The following is a 20,689-nucleotide window of genomic DNA, read 5'->3' as shown; positions in this document are numbered from 1 at the left end:
GAAAACTAATTCGTTACTTTTGCTGTGATGTCATTGACTGTGATAATCGGGTAACATGATTCCTTCGTCATTCAACCGTATGTGAGTTAACTCATTGTTTTCTGTCTTAAAAACAAAAAAGGTAAAAAGGTTACTTGCGAGGTGCCAATGTCAGATTGTTGACATATGCCTGGTGAGCATGGTGTTGTTGACATTGGTTGAAACAGGGAAGTCTGCCTTTTAGGGAGCTAGATGTCAAATGTCTGATATAGTTGCTCTACGCAGGTTTCGTAACAAATAAGATTTTAAAAGACGCGTAGGAAGTTTCCATGTTCTGACATTAATACAGCAAGATACATGTAGAGTCGCAGTGTAAATAAGCACTTACTAGAAATGCATTCTTCTTCCTAAGATGCTACCCCACAAACAAAATCACAAAATGGTTTTACACCGAGGACATAATAAGAAATCATACAAAAATCGTCCAAAGAGCTTTCATCCACTTCATTTTACCATCCTTTCTCAAACATGATTTGCATTATTCTCTACAAAAACCATTAAAAAACCTTCTGACCTAAGTGATTTCATGTTTACGACATGTAGCACACTAGCATCATATAAACATGGCCACATTACTTACCTCAAAAGACACCTCCCTGCCACTTTCAAGATCTGCTTTATTCCCTACAAGAGCTACAAAGGTACCTGGCCTGCCCTCTCCAATGAACTCACCAACCAATTGCTCTGCTTCCATAAATGAATATCTTCTTGTTATGTCATACACAACAATACAAGCATTTATTGGGGGATGATTAGTATAAAAAGTGAGGTACCCTCTCAAAGCAGCACGATTCTCTATGTTAAGGTTCACCGTCACGTCTTGATCCAGACTTAATATTTTACGATACCAATAGATGCGCGCTAAAAAGAGCAAATGAACATAGATTAAAACTTAGATCACTGAACTTTCAAAAAAATCATATGATTTGCTTTCATGCTCATTGTTAAACGTTTTCTTACCTGCCTCAGAATGGTGGAAGTGACAACGATTCCCATTAACATATGTGTGCAGCAAGTGCAATTTACCCACTTTGTGCCCTCCTGTTTTAAAACAGAGGTGAAAAACAAAAATTTGTGGAACCTGAACACAAATTACAATGATCCATGTATTGTTGACATATTTTTTGAATATGATGTAGAGTGTATTGGTCAGCAATAAAATTGCATACTTGAACTTGAAAAGCTTTCAACTTTTGAAAGAAGACATCAATCAATTATTTTCTGTGACACAACCATGAAAGTATCGTGTAACTTTAACAATCAAAATAGTCAAAATATTACATCTATATAGGAAAAAAATAAAAAAATTTAAGTTATACTGATAAATTGACCAGTAATTAGATTAATTTTGTTTGCACTCACCATCAACTCTCAAATTAAACGTCAGTTCTGGAATTTTTCTGTTAATGACGTTAGATTCCATCTGTGAACATCAAGAATAATACAAAGCCTCCATAATACAACAAGTGACTTTGTGACTCTAAACGTTGTTCAATGAAAACTTAAGGAATCCCTCTCTTTCTTCTTCTTGGGCAAGTAAACATTTACTAGTTAACTAATCAAGTTGCTTAAGCAGGGTACTTAAATTATGATAAACATATGAAAACAAAAATACAATCAAAACATTTGCCATAAAATTACAATATAAAGGAAAGAGTTCATCTCCACTGTAACTTAAAAATATATCTGAAGTTAAATAGACACAGGTTAGTAAAATCATTACTTCCAGTGGCAATTATATAGTTTAAATAATTTGGGTTTTTTTACTTGAAATTCCTTTTTTTACAAAAGAATTATAGAAAAGTAGTAGGAACAAATTGATCTATAACAATCAAATATATGTTCCAAACCATCTTGAACTGGAATTTGAAATTACAAACTACTAACAAAATAAATGCCATTAACTAGGTTCCACAAAAAGTTACTTGTAGGAAAAGCCTCACCCATAGCCTCCCCCAAAGAAAGTTTCACTTGGTGCCCCCCTCCCCTACATTATTTTCCAGCAAGCAAATAAAGTTCTTTTCCTTTACTTGATTGAGTACATTATTTTTCATGATACTTCTATATAAACAAGTGGTTTGAATAAAACAGTACAAAGGGGATGTTGGGTGACAGCAAGTAAAATGGTTTATTTTATATGATCTAGAGGTAACTGCAGTAGGAATTAAGTTCTGTTGTCTCACCCTCCTGGGAAATTAATCCTTCCCTCTGCACCAATGAGAAAATAATTTCCACGGAAAAAGCCTTTTTATAAGAATTCTCAACATAAAGTAACAAAGAAAGCAGAATTATAAGAGCCAAACTTAGCTTATTTATATGATCAACACATCAGGCACATAATGGGTCAATAAAAAGAAAACCAGTTTTAAAATGAATTTTTGCAAAATTAAGTCTCCAGTAACATTCTCAATGGCTGTAAAGATAATTATCTGTGTTAAGCTATCATAATTTAACACGCTAGTTAAAGTAAAAACTTTGACTGATAATGGATTGTATCTTGTAGAGGATTCAGTTTATTTAAGGTATTTCTGAGCCATGCAGTGACTAGCGGTAATGTCCAAAGTGACAATTAACCAACAGTCAGATTTATGTGGGCAGTTATGAGTAACAAAGCATGATGATCAATCAGAAGGCAGTTAGTTCAGCCAGCCAGTTTGCTCAACTGGTTGCTTTCAAGTGAGTATGCTCTGTTTATTTGCAATTATTTAATTAAGGATCTTTTCATCTATTTGTTTAGTGCCATTACCTAGTATCTTTCATTTACTTATCACTTGTAAAGCCTAAAAATAGCTTTTGTAGCTCCGAAAAAAAAATTAATCATCTATTCACCAAAAGTTCTATAGTAACCCTTGGTGACACCACAATGCACTACCTTTCCTGAGCCCTAATTACTTAGGAAGTGGCATGGAGAAGAATCCCTAGCTCCATGGAGCCATTCACATGCGTCCAGCCAACTGTGCTGGCTCAGTTTCTGAGATCTAATCTTACCATTCTCTCCTTAGCTAAAATATAATGTCAAAAGCCATTCCTAATCCACGCCACTTAATCTAGTTGCCAACCATGCAATCTAAAGATTGGGTTAAGGGATATAAGTCTCTAAAGAAACTTTGGCACTGCATCAGTAGGAGAGTATAACTGGGTAATTTAATATTATCAACTGAGTTGATAACAAAAATTGGCCATCATGGAGAGTTTCAAAGCTGATGTTTTGAGCATTAGCCCTTTGTCATAGTGAATGTAGGAATTGTGGGTTGGGTGTGTTTTTATGCAGAAAATGGAGCTACACTATTGTTGGGAATATGGTGACAAGAAAAAAAAATTCTAACTGTCTCTAAATTGACCAGTTCTCAGACTCATATGGAGATCGATCAGGACCATGTAATTAGGTGAGAAAAGATGTCTACCATCAAAATGCATAATTGCCGATCAGCAACAAAGTGGACTTATGAGGGAACAATGTCTAATAGTCGGACTAATAATAAGGATTGAAATGCACCAATGACAGCACATCAAAACACATAAATAACAACAAACCAAGGTCCTATAAAAAGCAACTTAAACTTTCAACCTGATTGCATGACAAACACTAGCAGTAACACAGTTGAAATGTCATGATCAATATGCAATTATTAGCCTGACTCTTACATTGTGGGACAAATGATTAAATGTTCATTTATAGATTCTTAAACATAAGAGATATTTGAAAACTGGTTTAACTGATAAAATTTAAAATTTATCAGTGGAATTGTATGACGTGGTACATTTGCCAAATGAAAAATAAACCCTCTTATTAAATCACAACATTCTCTCTTAAAGAGGAAAACAGAGATTTCCATATAGCCCCTTACTATTCTGAAACATAGTCATAGTCCCAAAGGCAATTTATTGTTTTCACCATGGTTTCAGTTAAGTGAGTTTCATTTGGATCATTCATGATTCTGGATGCCAGAAGGATAAAAATTAAAAAGTCCTCATTTGCACTGATGAACATTCCATGGGTTTTTATTTGTTCTCCCACGAAACATTGAAGCAGTGGACAAGGTACATATAACACTGTTGAAGAGATTATATATATAGAGTCTAGAAGTTTTTAATTGGAGAATGATTCCTTTGAAAATATGGTTCAAATGGAGAATTTAGCCTTTCAGCTAGCTTGACTACTTTCTTGCAGCTTCAAAACGTCCTGTAAGGAAGTGAGACAGTGAGCAAATACCCTTTTGCAAATTCATCATTACAATTACATGAAATTTCAACTTACATCCGGTATGATGTTTCCATCTCTGTCCATTCCAAAAAAATTCTTGGATACCTCTCCACAAATCTCGACTTCCCTAGGAGCAACAGAAGCCATTTGAAGGGTAGTTGTAGAGTAGACAAACAAAAGCTTTATTCAGTAGAGTTTTGTTAGTAACTTATGTATGAAATTAAAAAATGGAATCACAACAATCTACCAATTATTATTCTTTTTTTCTTTTTGATGGTGGCTCCATTAGCTGATGATTTGCCCCTCACCCCACACCATGAAGGCATTTATCTCTTCCCCCTTTCTCTTTCTTGAAGTTTTGGAAAAACAATTGTATACAAAAGGAAATCAATATTTCTAAATTGTTAAATATGTTCCATTTTTCCTGCCAGACTTCTCAACACTATCAAAAAAAGTCTTCATGTCTTGAACGGAAAAAAACTACTCTTTGCTTGCAATTGTCACCAATGACCCATAGGGTTAGCTGTGAAGGCAATATTCATACTTTTATACTTTCCATTTACCACCTACTCAGTCAATAAGTTAACATGTAAAACCTTTAAAATTCTGAGAAAAAAAATTAGTAGCATGTAGCATGAATAGTCCAAGTTTTTTCTAAGTTTGTTTTCAGGCTTTTTTCCCCTTATATGCAGTAACACTCTAGCCAAATCATTGGAATGAGATTCTAACTGTCACTAAATTGACCAGTTATCAGACTCATATGGAGATCAGAACCATGTAATCAGGTGAGAAAAGATGGCTACCATCAAAATGCATAATTACCAATCAGCAACAAAGTGGACCTATGAGAGAACAATGTCTAATAGTCGAACTAATAATAAGGATTGAAATGCACCAACGACAGCACATCAAAACACACAAATAACAACAAACCAAGGTGCAATAAATAGCAACTTAACCTTTCAACCTGATTGCATGACAAACACTAGCAGTAACGCAGTTGAAATGTCATGATCAATACACAATTATTAGCCTGACTCTTACATTGTGGGACAAATGATTAAATGTTCATTCATAGATTCTTAATCATACAAGATATTTGAAAACTGGTTTAACTTATAAAATTTAAGATTTATCTGCAGAATTTTATGACGTGGTATGTTTTCCAAATGAAAAATAAACCTTCTGATAAAATCACAACATTCTCTCTTAAAGAGCAAAACAGAGATTTCCGTATAGCCCCGTACTATTCGGAAACAAAGTCGTAGTCCCGTTATTGCTTACACCACTGTTTTCTTTATCTAAGTAAAACATAAGTATGCATACTGAAGTCGCCCTTTGGAGCTGTGCGAAATTTATCAGCTGACTGGTATGACTTGGTACCTTTGCCGACTGAACCACAAACGTATTAATCAAATTAGAGAATTCGCTCTTGAAGAGGAAATTTCAGTCAAAAGATTCCAAGTTGCTGTAAATTAATTACTTGAGACTAAATTATCACTCAATTTTCCTTCTGATATCAGAGAAGATAAAAGCAATTCAAGGCTAAACTGCAGAGTACCCGGCCACTTTGGTCCGCCTCACTTACATGTGTCGGGAGGCTTTGAAGATCGAGGCATAACACAATAGACGCTATTCTTATTCAATGACATGTAAATGAGTGGCCGAGTATTCTGCAGTTGCTCCCAATTGAAAATCAAATAACTAGATACTCTGACAACTTTCAATTGTGCTTCAACTACGCTTCATTGTCGTATTTGGAGCATATTTCAAAGTGAAATCAGGAGGCTTAGTAGTCGAATTCTTCCCTGATATGCGAGTATGACATTTATTGCATCTTAATTTACTTTGCAGCTCTTCCTTACATTACGCCTAACACACATCAAACATCTCTTACCTTAGCAGGAGAAACTATAGACTATATAGGAGCGAGAGATAATAAAATACAGCCGTAACCTTCGCCTAAACAGCAGATCACTTCCTCCCTTCTTTGGCCCAACATGCAATGCCTGGCAGCTAAGCGTTTACTCCATGGGCGTAGGTAGGTCATGTATGGGGAATGAATTATTATTATGTCCTCAATACATATTATGTTTTATACCTGCAGTAATATGATGACCTACTTACGCCCATACCGATAATGTCATTATTTGACGACTATACCGCTGACAAGGAGCCAAAATGACCCTAGGCTCGAGACCCGATCCGTGATGTGCGTGACTTGAGTTGAGAGTGGTCACGCTAAGTTAAAGCAAGCGAAATTTGAAGGAAAATTGCACTATATTTCAAGACGAATTGAGTGAAAGATCGAAAAGGACGAATAATCCATCAATATTAGGCCTCACGGCACAGCGTACGCACGTGAGTTAAGGAAGATTTCAGACAAACGCAGAATAGGCCCTTTCCAGTGTTTACGTCTCTCATTTGGGCTATTAAAACTTTACCATTGAATGTTTTATCAAAACACAGTCTCTGGTAGTTTAACACATAAACCGGGAAGACTGCGACGAAGTTGAAGGTTCTACCGTTTTATTTTTTTTCTTTTCATCGACTAAGTGGTAGAAATGCTAATTTTAAGTGCTCTTTTGTGGTTCATTGCGCGTGGTGGATATTTTCTGGAATTTCGAAACTGACATATCTAAGAGTTAGCATCGTGTTTCCGAGGCAAATTGAGATTTGGAGTCCATTGTTGTTCGTTTGAAAGTTGTTTTCATTTTTTTGACGCACGCTCGAGATAGATGTACGCAGAACAGAGCAGTTCAAAAGTACAACAAGTGCACTATGCACAAGGTAAGAGTAGATATTAAGTTATCTTGACCCCTATCTTGAGGTGTGTTGCTAGTAAAGGATCAATCAGTTTACTTTCAATACCGCCTACTCGAGATAGAGTGAACTCCGGTTCAATCGTCATCAGGAACCAAGAACAATTTATCAATCACTTTTCGGGTACTCGTTGGTACTAATTATTACGGATCGTGGAGATGATGTTTGACCGATATCGATTGTCATATTAATGCTTATTTCTTTTGGGCTCTTTGAATGTGGAGGATTGACCAATACATCAATACATTGATTCTTTTTTATTTAAATAAAGTTGTTATGTAAATGGTATTACTTATCTTTTACACGGAATATGGAAAGACAGGATAACAAACTTGGCACATTTTTAACAGATCCAATGTTCCACTCTAATTTATTACTGTCATACTGTCATACATTGTACACTATAAATATAATTGGCTAGATACTTTGCTAGATACTTTGCTCTGCCCTTCCTGTGCAAAATGATACACCTATTGTACAAGAACACTTATACACAAGTCATATTCTTATCACATTAAAAGTCACATACTGCTAGTGATATGTTAAGTTATCCATGTGCAACAGTATAATGATAAAATCTACATGCAGTTAAATATTACATTTATCAGGGTCTTAAACTGCTGAAATTAAGTGACAGCAATTCAAAGTTTCTTCAATATTGTACTAAGCTACAGTCATGCCTAACAATTTAAAATCAGATACATTACAGCTTCAATTACCTTCTGTTCATTTTGAATGTAATATTGAACTCATTTAATTCAAGATCCAATACAAATTTATTGTACATGCATGTCTCAGCTTTGGCACCATGCACTTTAATTTTACCCTGTAAAACCAGTTACAGTATTGCAAATCAGAAGCTAACATGTTACATGTACATACACTAAGATCAGGGTTTGAGCTAGTATTTGATCACTCAGGGACAATTTGTCCCCCTAGCAAAAATTTTGGAGGACATTTTCATTTTTAGGGGGACAGACAAATTAATTTTTATTCGACATTTTCTTTTTTTACATTCATACAGGCAAGCCGACAAAAACATTTTTTTTTTACCTGATCCTTGTAAGACTTGTAATACAAGAAAAGTGATACAAAAAAGAAAAGTTATGTTATTGATGTCAAATTTCTTTTTCTCGTCATATTTAAACAGAGGATCAATGACTATGCTTTATACTTCAAAACATTACACAGCAGAATCTCGTTCCGGCATCGCCTTGTAAACTTCAATTCCTTTCCTAATCACTGGTAAACGTAAATGTACTAATTCTTCAGTTGGTTCTAGCCCAAACATCAAGGGCTGTAGAAAAGAGTTGCTGCAGAGTTGAGGTTCTAAAATTTGTACACCCTTCTGCCGTTGCAAAGGGGTTTGTCTTCTTAGACAAGGTTCTAAAATTTGTACACCCTTCTGCCGTTGCAAAGGGGTTCGTCTTCTTAGATTTCCGACAAAAATAGCAGAACATCGCCTCTTTTTCATAGCGCAACCATGTGTGATCTCGCAACCAAGTTATCAGGAAAGTTCGTGATTTTTTCGGTTTCCTTCGATCCTCATTCGTTTCTTCCTGATTAATACACTGTTCTTCTTCTGTATCATTTTTCTCTGATTCACTCTGGCTTCGATTCCGAGCGAAAAAGCTTTTCTAATGTTCGAACACGTTTTCGATGTGACATGTTACTGCGCTTTTCACAAACATGCGAATTTTGAAGTTCAAAAGCCAACTGACGATTGTCGCTGCCGTCAATCATCTTAACGGAACTCTTAGGAAACAAAATTTTACTTTCACAGGTTCAAAAGGTCATGATTTGTGATTTGTCATTCGTGGATTTCAATCCGTTTCGTGTGTTTCTGTGTTTCAAGGTTCGTTGCTTGTGATCGTAATTATGATTGAGGGCAGCGAAAAACGTAATTGTGAAGGCGGCTTTTGAACTTTTGAGTTCGCATGTTTGTGAAAAGCGTAGTAAAGATTGCCACGTGCGTTCACCACGCTTGGTTGAGCACGAGACGTACGTGTTCAGTAAAGCGTGACTGAAACGTGACTTTAGAATGAACTTTAAACGTGCAAGAAAATATACTTTCCACGTTCCGTTTTAGCTTGCAATTTCTGTACCGAGATAAAACTCTTCGTGTGTGCTTCCTTTCGAGTTTTTTCCCTAAATTTTGAAGGGGACAAATTGTCCCCTTGACCGTTTTTTTAAGGGACAATTTCAATTGCAGTGCGGGATTGGCGCAATGGCGCGGCCTGGCTCAAACCCTGCTAAGATATTAAGCTTTGTTCACTTTACTAACATGGCATATATGATGTGCTTTTACCAGGTTAGTTCTAACATGTGACGTTGAAACATTATTATTAGGTGTGTCTCTGTTTGTAAAGACACATTCATGCTGAGATTAATTTAATTCATGCAGTGTGGGTTGGTGAAACTTAATTCTTATGTACAAATCTAAAATGTTTAAAATTTACTGAGCCACCCCCATGACTACTCTATTCTTTATGTGCAGGCAATGGTGTAATATGTACAGACATGTGTGACGTGGCAAGACAAGAAGTTGGAGGCTGGAAGACGTTTGGAAGACACAACTGGCATAATCCCATAGTTCCACACCTTTAGCACCACTAGCTGCATGAGTTTTGGAATTTGTCCATCAGGTGTACTGGTAACTCCCTCAATTACTGTTGGGTTGAATGACCTCTGTCCTTCCAGTGCAGATGTTCCCTTGGCAGAAGCCTTCCAATGAAGTTTAAGTTAGCGGCCATCAGCCTCTAGTGACTGAATCATGTATGGTAGGTCATTGTTTACTTTCTTTTCTATCCAAGCTTTAGGGTAAACATCCTTTACTATAAGTGGCCCGTGTGTGCTGTTCTCTCTAATCTTGTTGAAGTTCTTTCTTGCCTCTTGCAAAAAGTGGTGGTGAGTAGTTGGGCATATTCTTTCATTCTTTCTTCGCGAACTTCAAGTGCCACTTCTGTGGTCCTGGTGTTGGTTTTTCCACTATGCAGAATGTTCCCAACAAATGTGGCTGAGGCCTGTTTTGATAACTCTGACCTATTATCATTAAGATACAGTTGAGAAAGATTGAAATGTCTTTCCGCAAGAACATTGTTAACTGGAAGACTGAAAATGTTCTTGGCATAGAACTCAAACAGGTTTGGAGTGGCCTCTTTACTTATGAGTGAGCCTTGTGGTGATAGAGCAATTTCTTTAATTTCACCTAGAAATTGCAGTTCCTTTAATTTCCAAAGAGTGGCCCATTTAATTAATCCAACTCTATCCTTACATGACACCATGTGAGAATGTTCTGTCCATGAACATGAAATGGATTGTTCTCTGTCTTTTCTTGTTGACTTTCAGATCTGACTGGAATTTCAAGAAGCTTTAAAAGCAAATGCCAGAAAGGACTTTGGTATCTCTGTTCAGCTCCCATTCCAAACAACTTAGGAAAAGTTAACCACTCTGCTCCATGATCTTTGATTACTTTAATTGCTACTTGTAAAATTGGCCTCTGCACTTGTTTGTGAAAATGGTTAATAGCTGCTGGGGCCTTCAGTAACATCTTCACCTGTTGTGATTTTAAAGGAAAATATTCTGATGGAGACATCAACATTTCACTTAACATTTCATGGTGCTTCAGAACAGTTGCAGACCATAACTGTGCTAAGTAACCACTGGAGAATCCAAGTTCTGCATCACTAGCTTGGGATGTGTTCAGAGATGGGATGATAAACTTATCGAGGAATTCAAACAAAAACTTGATTTCAACTTGAATCATAGGACTGGAGCTCAGCTTAATGACATCTTGCCAAATAGTCTGGTGGCCATTTGATTTTGGCAATCTTCGAAGGTGACACTCAGCAAGCTGTAAACAAGCTTAACATACTTGAGATACCAGTAGAGAGTTTCATGATAATATGTCCACCTTGTGTCAATGAATGTCTGAGGAAGGGGTGGCTCTTTAAAAAGAATACCAAGAGAAACATTAACATAACTTTGTATTGGTTTGGATGCTTATGATGGAGCCAAGATATTTTACAGAGTAATTATAAAACATAGGGGTTGCTTATGTCACACTTGACCCCAAACCAGGCCTGGCACATACCTTTCAGCTTAATGTTTAGTACATGCGAGTAGAATCCTACAAAAAAATATCTTCTTTCTAAAAATTCAAGCATTGTTAGCTAAAAGACAATTTAATTTTCCCTTTTGGGTAGAGGCATTGTCCCCAAGCAACCTCAAAACATTGGTAATATTATATTCATTTTTCACAACATGGTAATCTACAGCAGACTGGTGTTTTCAGACCTGCTTGCTTTTAGATTATTTGCAAGGACATAAGCTCATGGCTTGCTCTCTGTTGGACACCTGGTGTGAACACACACTATTTGACTCTCTTCTCCTCCTTTGTGGGAGTCATTGCTCCAGAAACGAAAATTGTCCTTGGAATTTGCATAAAATTAGTTTGTTAGCTTCACCTAAGTGAACATTCCAGTCAGTTTGTTGGGGGCTACAATTGAACAAAATATTGAAAATCAGATGTAATGCTACAGGTGTCTTTTGATAAAAATAACAAAGATGCATGTTGCATGTATCTAACATAAGCCATAAACATCAAGGTTCTTTGGTTGTGTCCCCTGTGACCATTAGCAAATGTCTCCACAAGGGAATACCCCTTTTTGACAATTTCACTGTTCCCCTGCAATTTTTGTTTCAGTTTTGAGGAAGTAGATCTTGTTCCCCTTAGCTTGTTGCTGACTTGTTTTTACTTTTTTTTCAGTAGAAGTCAGATTTTTTTGACACTTTTTAAGTTGAGTTTGAAGCCTTAACATATCCTTTTTCAATTGGATGTTCCTTCCTTTTAAAAAACCTGAAATTATGAAAAGGTTACACAATTGAAATAAGTTAACTGATTTCAGATGGCATATTGAAACAAAGAATACACAGTAAAAGTGTCTTACTGGAAATCTTATCGATTGGGTATATTAAGAATGTGTAATTTAAATTTGGCAAAAAATTGTTATCACAATTGTACGGGATTTGTAAGGTTGAATAACCGAGACAATTGCGTTTCCACGGCGATCCGTGCGCAGATAGCTTTGTCCATGTTTATTAAAACTTCTGACACAAACCCTTAAAACCTCACTCGTAAAACTCTCGATACTGTATGACACTTAATGATACGCGTCCTTATGATCTGAAAATTAACTTGCCTGTACATTTATTTTCTTAGGTACGAGGGAGGGAATTTAGTCCACTGTTTAATATTTTTGCTTTTGAGTGCGCGTTACATCCCTTGCGTTAATCGCACTCTGAATAGTTAAGCAAGGAAAAGCCTGAAAATACTGACTATGCGGCCATATCGACTACTTTGTCTTTATACACGAGAATTTTTGTTTTGTTTTGTTTCGTTTTGTTTTTTTTTGCATTCTGTTCGGTGGGAGTATTATCAGTTAATGATTAAAATCATTTTTAAATGGTGTCATCAACGATCACGCAAGTTGCAACCGCCAAAAATTCCGAATGGGAATGACAGTCATTCACCGTAATTGGTAGCTCAGGCAATCTGCAGTAATATTCTTAGACATTTGCAAGTACTTGCATTTCCATTCCCTCCTGAAGTAACACTTACCGAGACTGCGTTGTATGGTTTTGACTGTTTCTTTTAGATTAGGGTTTTCGGACCTCAAACCCCTACCCTCTCTCTCGAGTCTATTGATCTTTTTCTTCACTTAAAAAGTTGCACACTTGCACTGCAACGCTGCTTTTTTTCTATTTCTTCAGAATAGTTCTCAAATTTTGTCCGCTTCTTTCTGGCTAGTGGGTGATTTTCACAAGAAAACTGGCTGTCGTGGCTCTATTGCGTGCCATCAGGAGCCATCGTCGGCGAGTCGGCTAGCGATGCAAACAACTCTCGGCATGAGCCCGCGTTCCTTTTCTTAGGCAGTGTTACAAAGTAATGTAATCTGCACATGCCTGAGATTTCAGGGTGTTGCGGTTTTCAAGTGCAAATAACACACAAGCCAGTTACTATACTCATATGGAGAGGAACATGTGATTAAGTGACAAAAGATGCTTTTTATCAAAAAGCACAACAGCCAATCGGCAACAAAGCAGGCCTATGAGAAAACAACATATAATAGTCGGAATTCTAATGGAGATTGAAATGCACCAATGAAAGCAAGTCAAAACACACCAATAATAACAACAAACCAAGATGCTATAAGTTGTAACTTAAACTTTCAACCTCATTGCCTGACAAAGACTAGCAGTAAAGCTGTTGAAATGTCACGATCAATACACGATTATTAGCCTAACTCTCAGATTGTGGGACAAACGATTAATTGTTCATTTAAAGATTCTTAATCATAGGACATATTTGAAAACTGGTTAAAATTACAAAATTTAAGATTTATCCGCGGAATTTTACGACGTGGTGCGTTTGCCAAATGAAAATTGAACCTTCTATTGATATCACAGCATTCCCTCTTAAAGAGGAAAACAGATATTTCCGTAAAGCCCCGTAGTCCCGAAGGCAACTTATTCTTTACGTCGTTGTGTACTTTGTCCAAGAGCTGCAGCTGTATATGCATAATCAAGTCGCTCTATGGAGCTGTGCGGAATTTATCAGCTGACTGTTATGACTTGGTACCTTTGCCGATTGAACTACAAATCTATTAATCAAATACAACATTCCCCTTGAAGAGAAAGTTTCAGTCAATAAATTCCAAATTGCTGCAAATTAATTACCCGCTTTCTCTCCTGATATAACAGAACATAAATGAAACTCAAAATCAAATAAAATACTCTGACGATTTTCAATTGTCAAATTCTTCAGTGGTAGGTAAGTAGGAAATCGGTTGCATCTTAATTTACTTTGCAGCACTTCTTACATTACGCTTAATATACATCAACCACCTCTTACCTCCGTATACAGGCTATACTGGAACGAGAAATAAAAAAAACAGCCATAACCTTCGCCTAAACAGCAAATGAACACTCCAGTTGTCAAAAGTCAGTTCCGCCTTTCATCGGCGGTTTGGCGACCATAGTACTGACAAGGAGCCAAAGTGATTGTCCAAATGAACGAACCCGATTCAGTTGAACCCATGCGTGATGTGCGAAATTTGTAGGACAATTGCACACTACTCCGAGACGAATTGACTGAAAGATAAAAAAGGACGAATAATCCAATATTTAGGACCACAATCATGAACACAGATCGAAAGATTTATCACACTGTTTCAGTGTACCTCCGGTAATTAATTTTGAACCTGTATGAGTGGACCTTAATCTGAAGGCTTTCTAATGTTGAATAAATAAATGAAAGTTTATCTCGGTATAAGGACTAGAGTTTGATTGTCCTTTGTTTTTCCGACTGTTTTCCAGGCCCCTATTCTCTTTACTTCTATGTCATCTTTGTTCTGCGCCATTTGTGCACGAAACAGGTTCTTACAAAGAGGATAGTTGACAGACGTAATTGAAGATGATGGTTGTAAAAAAAAAAAAAAAAGAAAGACGTTTCGTCTTTATTTAAGGTGGCTGGTGGGTGGAAAGGGAAAACTCTTGGAACTCAGAGCAAATCTTCGAAACACGGACAAGAGCCAACACTAGGGACCTGTTCAAACGGTCTCTGATACTAAAGAACTCTCCCCCTCAAGAAAACTTTACAGAACGTCAATATGGAGTTGTGAGTTAAACGAAAAACACGAAAAAGGCAGAAAACATGCAGACTCCATTTTGTACATCTTTTTATTGGGTCTATTACAAATTACATGTAAGCTTTCTTGGTATTCGGTCCATAGGTCATTCAGCTATAAAGCCAACGGCCCTTTGTCCGGGTTTAGTTTTGGGCCCATACTTCGCCTCGCCTTGTTTTGTCAGAGCTAGGTACCAGGCAGGATTCAATGTGTATTGGTAAGAATTGTACTTCGTTCCAAAAATCTTTTTGAAGACGCACTCCGGGTGAGTTGGACTATTCTGTTGAAAATAAGATGAAGTTAGTGACGATGAGACAAGATCGAATACAAATAGGAGAAAATACCGAGCGATCAAGACTTATTGTTAATTTATAGTTAGGTAAGATTTACAGTCTCCTATCTCTTTATCGTCTGTCTAGGACGTAGTCCCTTTGGATGGCGGGAGATCGCGACTTCTTTACCGTATTTTTTTGGCTGGATCGAGGGGTCTTACTCATGCCCTTTGGTTTCTCCCTTTATTAGGATCAAAGACTCTGTTGCCACTTTTACAAGAAAACGTGTATAATTTTGAGATGTGAAAGTACAAATTGACCGAATCGTTACTGCTCCTCACATTAGCTGGGGCTTGATTGTCTGGAAGAAGGAGACATGCCCTTGGTTAGGAGTCCGCTTAGTGTAAGAAATTGAATATTGTGGAACATTAAATTTTAAACAATCACCCCTCTTACTTACTGTACTGTACAACTCTCCCTTGGTGTTCATCGCGATGTAATTTCCTGGTGCGTTTCCTCTCAGCGTCACTTCAGCTGTCTTAACCGACTCCATAGTGAGAGTAGCTACAAGATAGTAAAAAAAAAAGATACTTATGACAATTTAATCTTTTAATTCTTTCCCAGGATAACGGCTGGCTTTTTAAACGAAAGTTTTTTGTCTTATCCACGAGTTTCCACGTCATTCAGCGAATTCTTTCGGATTTGATGTGGGTTTATATTTAAAGGAACCTGGAACACCCCCATCCCCACCCGCACCCCCAACCCCCCCCCCCCCAACCCCCCCTCAGCCTTCTTTCTTCTAACACTCACAGTTGGCCGGCCAATATAATGAAACTTCAGTGAGAAACCGCTGGCACTGAAAGGAAAACTAAGCTTACCGTGACGGTTATATGTCACAGTTTACAGCAATGGTACAATCCGCATCATGTCTGGTATCTCACGAATGTCGAGGGCATTTTCTTGTCCAGGGCAAGACCAGGCAAGATTACATTTGCCGGCGTTTTCGCCTTAATGATTGAATTTGTCAGGAAATATCTGAATTATCCGGCTAAAGTTCGTTTCCTAATTCCTCTTGGTACCAAAATGAAAGCACACCAAGCTTTTCCTTGTATCTTTGGTCAGTATTTTCCGGGGGTTTAAAACTTGTATTTTGCATGAAAACAAATTGTGAGAGGGTACTACTGAGGAAAATGGATATGGATGGATACATCTTTTGTGTGGTTGTGAAAATGGCTTTCAAGACATTTCTGTGTCACTTTGTCCCTAGACATGAAACATGGGCTAATTACCTAACATATATGGAACAAGATGGCGCTAGGGGTGACCACCTCATTCTCTGCGCAGCAGCAAATTGCTTTGAAACTTGCATTCATGTGGTCAGCTGTCTACACAATGATGTCATCATTAGGCCACATTCTTTTGTTGGTGAAAGCAAACCTGGTACATATTCATGAGGTACACTATGTCAATGTTCAACCCATACAAGGTAAGAAGGGAAAAGCAAACATCACGCGCTTTTCAACCGAAAAATGATGAAGATATCGATCAATTTTCATCCGTAGCGCAGTTCAAAAACTGCATTTTTCGCGTAATGAACTAGCGGTGATGTCTCTTATTCTCGAATCACTGGGATGGTTAGTTAGTCGATTTTTTTTAGATTTAACGGTGGGAAAGTACCAAACGCCCTGATTCCCTGCTGGCACGACACGCGGGTATTTTAAGTAACGTAAAGTCTAGTAATACTATCATTTTATAAGTCGTGCAGCGTCAGAAATTAAGCTACGAATTTCACCTTCTCTTTTTTTTCGTGTTGCATTTCACAGTGGTATGAAGAAGTTACAACAGTGTTAATGAGGATTTATGTTTTCTTTTTATTTATTTATCTTTTTGAAAAGATAGCAAATGGAAGAAAATGTTTGAACACCAAATTAGATATTAAAATATCTGTTTTCTTTTTAATACTTACCAAATAAGACTATTTTTAGCTCACGAAAGTTCATTAGCAGTGAAGCAATGTTTTACAAGGTTAAATTGAAAGGTGTCCGCTTATTACAACTCTCTTGTATCGAAACGACTTCATGTTCATCGGAAAGAGGAAAAGTTTAGTGGTGAAAGAACATGCACCTCTCTGGTCCGGTTTATTTTCCTACACCTTGCGTCTTATGTTGGCTGAGTTTGATTTCGGTACTTGTTTTTTTCTGAGCCATTTTCTCTGAGTGTTTTGCCCAAGCTTCTGGGTTTCCTCCCTCCTAAACGGACATCCTCAATTCCAATCACTAGATGTAGAATCATTTCTTTAATGCGCCTCTTTTAAATGCTTTTTTATTTACTTCGTATGTTTTCTAGTTGCAGTCTTTTGATGTTTGTTTCACAGGCTAAAGGAACGATTTTCGGCATATATAGTTATAAGTCGGCAAGACCTTCACGAAGAATCACAAGGCAACCAGTAAAGAAAACTGCGAAATTTTTAGGATTTTTTTCTCACGTGACTATATATTTGGCTGAAAACGTAAGCTTTAGATTAAACATAGCTATTTACATTTGTATAAGCTTTGTCACGATAAATTGCCATCGAGTTTTCGTGGTTTGCTAAGAATTTTGATATAAAACATTAAATTCTATTTTCGAAATGCCAATAAATATTTTGCCGAAATAGAAAAAACAAAGTATAGATGCTCCTCCCCTCCCAATTTTTCAATATTTACTTACTATTGGCCACGTTTGCCACTAAAATAAGTTATAATGCTGAATAATTCTAATTTACCTCTTACCCCATTGAAAATAATCGGTAGTAGCTGCCGTTACAGTGGAGCGCTTCAGTCCTTTAATCCTGTTTTCTATGTAAATGAAGATTTGACCCTGATTACTTGGGATATAGTTGCTACAACCATATCAGTTGAGCTTTCTGATGATGAAAAATAAAATGTTCCTTGTTAAAATGTATGGATTGCAATTGTTGTTTTCGTGCAATTATTATATCTATTATAGTATTTATCACCAAGAGGAATAAATTATCGGTATATTGACACACACTTCAGTTGCGTTCATAACTGTAGGACAGTATCGTAACTAGGGGAATACAGTTTATGTCGTAAATTTTGCTGAGAGATTGAAAGAGAACCAGGTATTTTGAAATTTCCTACGAAATAAATAGTTAAAGAGCGTCTTTTTAGATAAGTGTTTAACCTTTGCATTTGTTAACTCCATCCCAGGCTGTGTAGTTTTTTCGCTTCCAAAAATTTTGGATTGAGATAAACACCACATCCCCTGGAATATATGTCAGCATCACTGCAATTTCAATTCTAGCCCACTAAAAGTAAAATGTGTATCCAATTGTGTCTGATTAGAATCTCAGAAATTAAAGATTAAAGTAATTAGAGACCCTCCCCTCTGTAAATACATCTTTTCACTATAATATTAAAGTTCCATGTTAACTATCGGCTTCAGAAGTTAAGGCGACCCTGTCAGGCTCACCTACCCAATACGAGATTGACAATCCTTCCCCTTGGTCTGCCATTTGTTTGAGCTTGTAGTTCAGCCATTTGACCTTTAGCTTGAGACAAACTGGGGAAATTAACTGAATAAAACAAAGGCAGAAGTTTTGCTCTGACGAAGAGTCAACGCTTGAAACGTCACCTTCGAAGTTTTCCACGGTGGCCTCAATTGATAAAACCAAATTATCTTGTTATACTCCTCCACCGACCCAGCACCAGTATCTTTCGAAACTTTCCCACTTTATTCATCTTTCTTAGTTTTATTGAGAGGTTTCACTTAAGAGGACTTTCGATTAAAGAGGAAAACGATACCAACAGGCTGTTTGGACTTTGTAAAGGACGACCACTACTGCTTCCTAAAGGACTTTGACAGCATACCGCCTAATAAAAAGTTGACCGGTTAGAAAAGGTCGACTGTACGTGTGATTTAGCGTGGACACGACCGGAAATATCGGCGACTGTCACACAAGCTTGTAACGGAGCACAACAACCCCGAAGAATTTGAATTAAGTGTGAAATACGGATTATCGTAGGAATTCTATCTGACAACGAAATTACTCTGAAACTCTAAAATAGCTCATATCATCAAAAGCAGATGTCCGTAATACATAAACAAGTACTGCGTAAATAAATGAATAATTGTTTGTTATTCTCTAAGGAAGAGAGCGTGACAAAAAGAACGCAAAGGTAATAAAAAAATGTAACTCGCTGTTGAAGGAAAAATTATGAAGAAATTAAAGCATTGTTATTATCTAATGAGGGAAAACCATGATTGAAGGTATGCAAAATGGATTAAAAGCCTTGTCATTCAATCACACAAGATAAAAATAAGATGGACACTGGGTTATTTGTTATTGACTAAGTGACCGGCCACACTGCGCATCGAGCTGCAGTAGTCCTTGGACTTACAACTGAAAAAACGTAAAAAAAAAGAAGTAGGTATGCTACATTTGAACGGTTGTGGAGATGTTCATTCGTCTTGTCTCGAGCTTTGGACAAAAGTAAAAAAAATTGACAGTCCTCATAAGGACTCGAACGTCAAACCTTTTGGTTTCTCGCTCCGATGTCTTACCACTGGGCCACAGAGATGAGCTACGCCATTTTAAGGACCATATTTGACACGCATCTTACATACAGCTTCATATGAGAATAAGAACAAGACGAGACGGAAAAAAATATTTTTAAATTACTTTGTCGTTCCCAAAATTTACCGTGTTTCTTGTTTGAAAGGTTATTCGAAGAAGTTAATCAACTCTACGAAGAGCGATATGCCGCCCTAACTCATGGCAATTTCAAGAAAAATCCAATACCCCAGTTGTCTTGTAAAAGACGGCGAATTTTGGTATATCAGCTTATGTAACAGGCGCCATTGTAAAAAATGGTAAGTCCATATTCTAGTTTAAACGAATAGATGCTTAAAAATCCGGTGTGGCTCCTGAATTTTAGTCCCCAAAAGAAGAAATACCACCTAACACTGAAGAGTATAGGTTAAGGGGCCCAAATTTCTGTCGCTTACCCTGCTGGCTTTTCTTCCTTCTGCAATTCTTTTTTTTTTTTTTTTTTTACCCAAAGCCTCCCCTAGATCCACCGATGACATGTTTTAACACAAGCACATTCCAAGTCGGACACTTATTTCCTGGCAAGGAGTTAAGGACAGCGCTTAATCAAATAGTTAACACATAGCTCCAAGGAACATTTCATTTATCTTCGAAAATATAATCAAGAATTTCCGTTTGAGCCTCGTTAGAGATTTCAGTCCATTTGAACTGAGTTCTCCCAAAAATTTCCTTTGATAGTTGTTTCATGTTCGAGAAAGGAAAGTACAATGTAGGAGATTACAGAAAACAAAAGGAAAATCTTTATATGTCCTAATGTTTTTATTTTACTGTATTTCATTGTGTATTCATCTTTTTCAATATATAGTACAGTACAGAACAGTGATACTCTACCAATACTAAATTTTGGTGCTTACTTTTACAAATGTATATGAACACAAAGGTTGATGGAAATTTTAGTTGACAGGGGATGAATTAATGACCGGAAATTTTCATTCAAATCCTTTAATGGATCTAACTAAAAGCATACGTTGGACACTTAGCAGCTTTCTACTCAGTCTCGAACTCGGTTGTCAAACATCTCCGATTTCAAGAAAAGGGGATTTTGCAGGGA

At 37.0% G+C, this 20,689-nt stretch overlaps 1 protein-coding gene across 6 annotated transcripts in view; it reads right to left on the bottom strand.

The window, feature by feature from the left end:
* Positions 1 to 20,689, bottom strand: part of LOC131781894 (uncharacterized) — a 71,570-nt gene that overhangs the window by 14,174 nt on the left and 36,707 nt on the right. For 2 of the 6 annotated variants that reach the window (XM_066166912.1, XM_066166913.1), the window contains exons 1-4: positions 4,298 to 6,260; positions 1,402 to 1,462; positions 1,000 to 1,080; positions 620 to 900 (exon numbers count right to left, since the gene is read on the bottom strand). The exons of 3 other annotated variants lie outside the window; for them this stretch is intronic. In XM_066166912.1, coding sequence (XP_066023009.1) covers positions 620 to 900; positions 1,000 to 1,080; positions 1,402 to 1,462; positions 4,298 to 4,390 — 516 coding nt within the window. In that variant the 5' untranslated portion in view covers positions 4,391 to 6,260. Of the gene's footprint in view, positions 1 to 619; positions 901 to 999; positions 1,081 to 1,401; positions 1,463 to 4,297; positions 6,282 to 20,689 lie in introns of those variants that run through there. One more of the 6 variants, XM_066166914.1, reaches the window with a different exon arrangement.

The sequence above is a fragment of the Pocillopora verrucosa genome, chromosome 5 (assembly GCF_036669915.1).
Source record: "Pocillopora verrucosa isolate sample1 chromosome 5, ASM3666991v2, whole genome shotgun sequence".
Taxonomy (NCBI): Eukaryota; Metazoa; Cnidaria; class Anthozoa; order Scleractinia; family Pocilloporidae; genus Pocillopora; species Pocillopora verrucosa.
The sequence above is the reverse complement of the archived record's forward strand: the minus strand, read 5'-3'. Positions and strand labels throughout refer to the sequence as shown.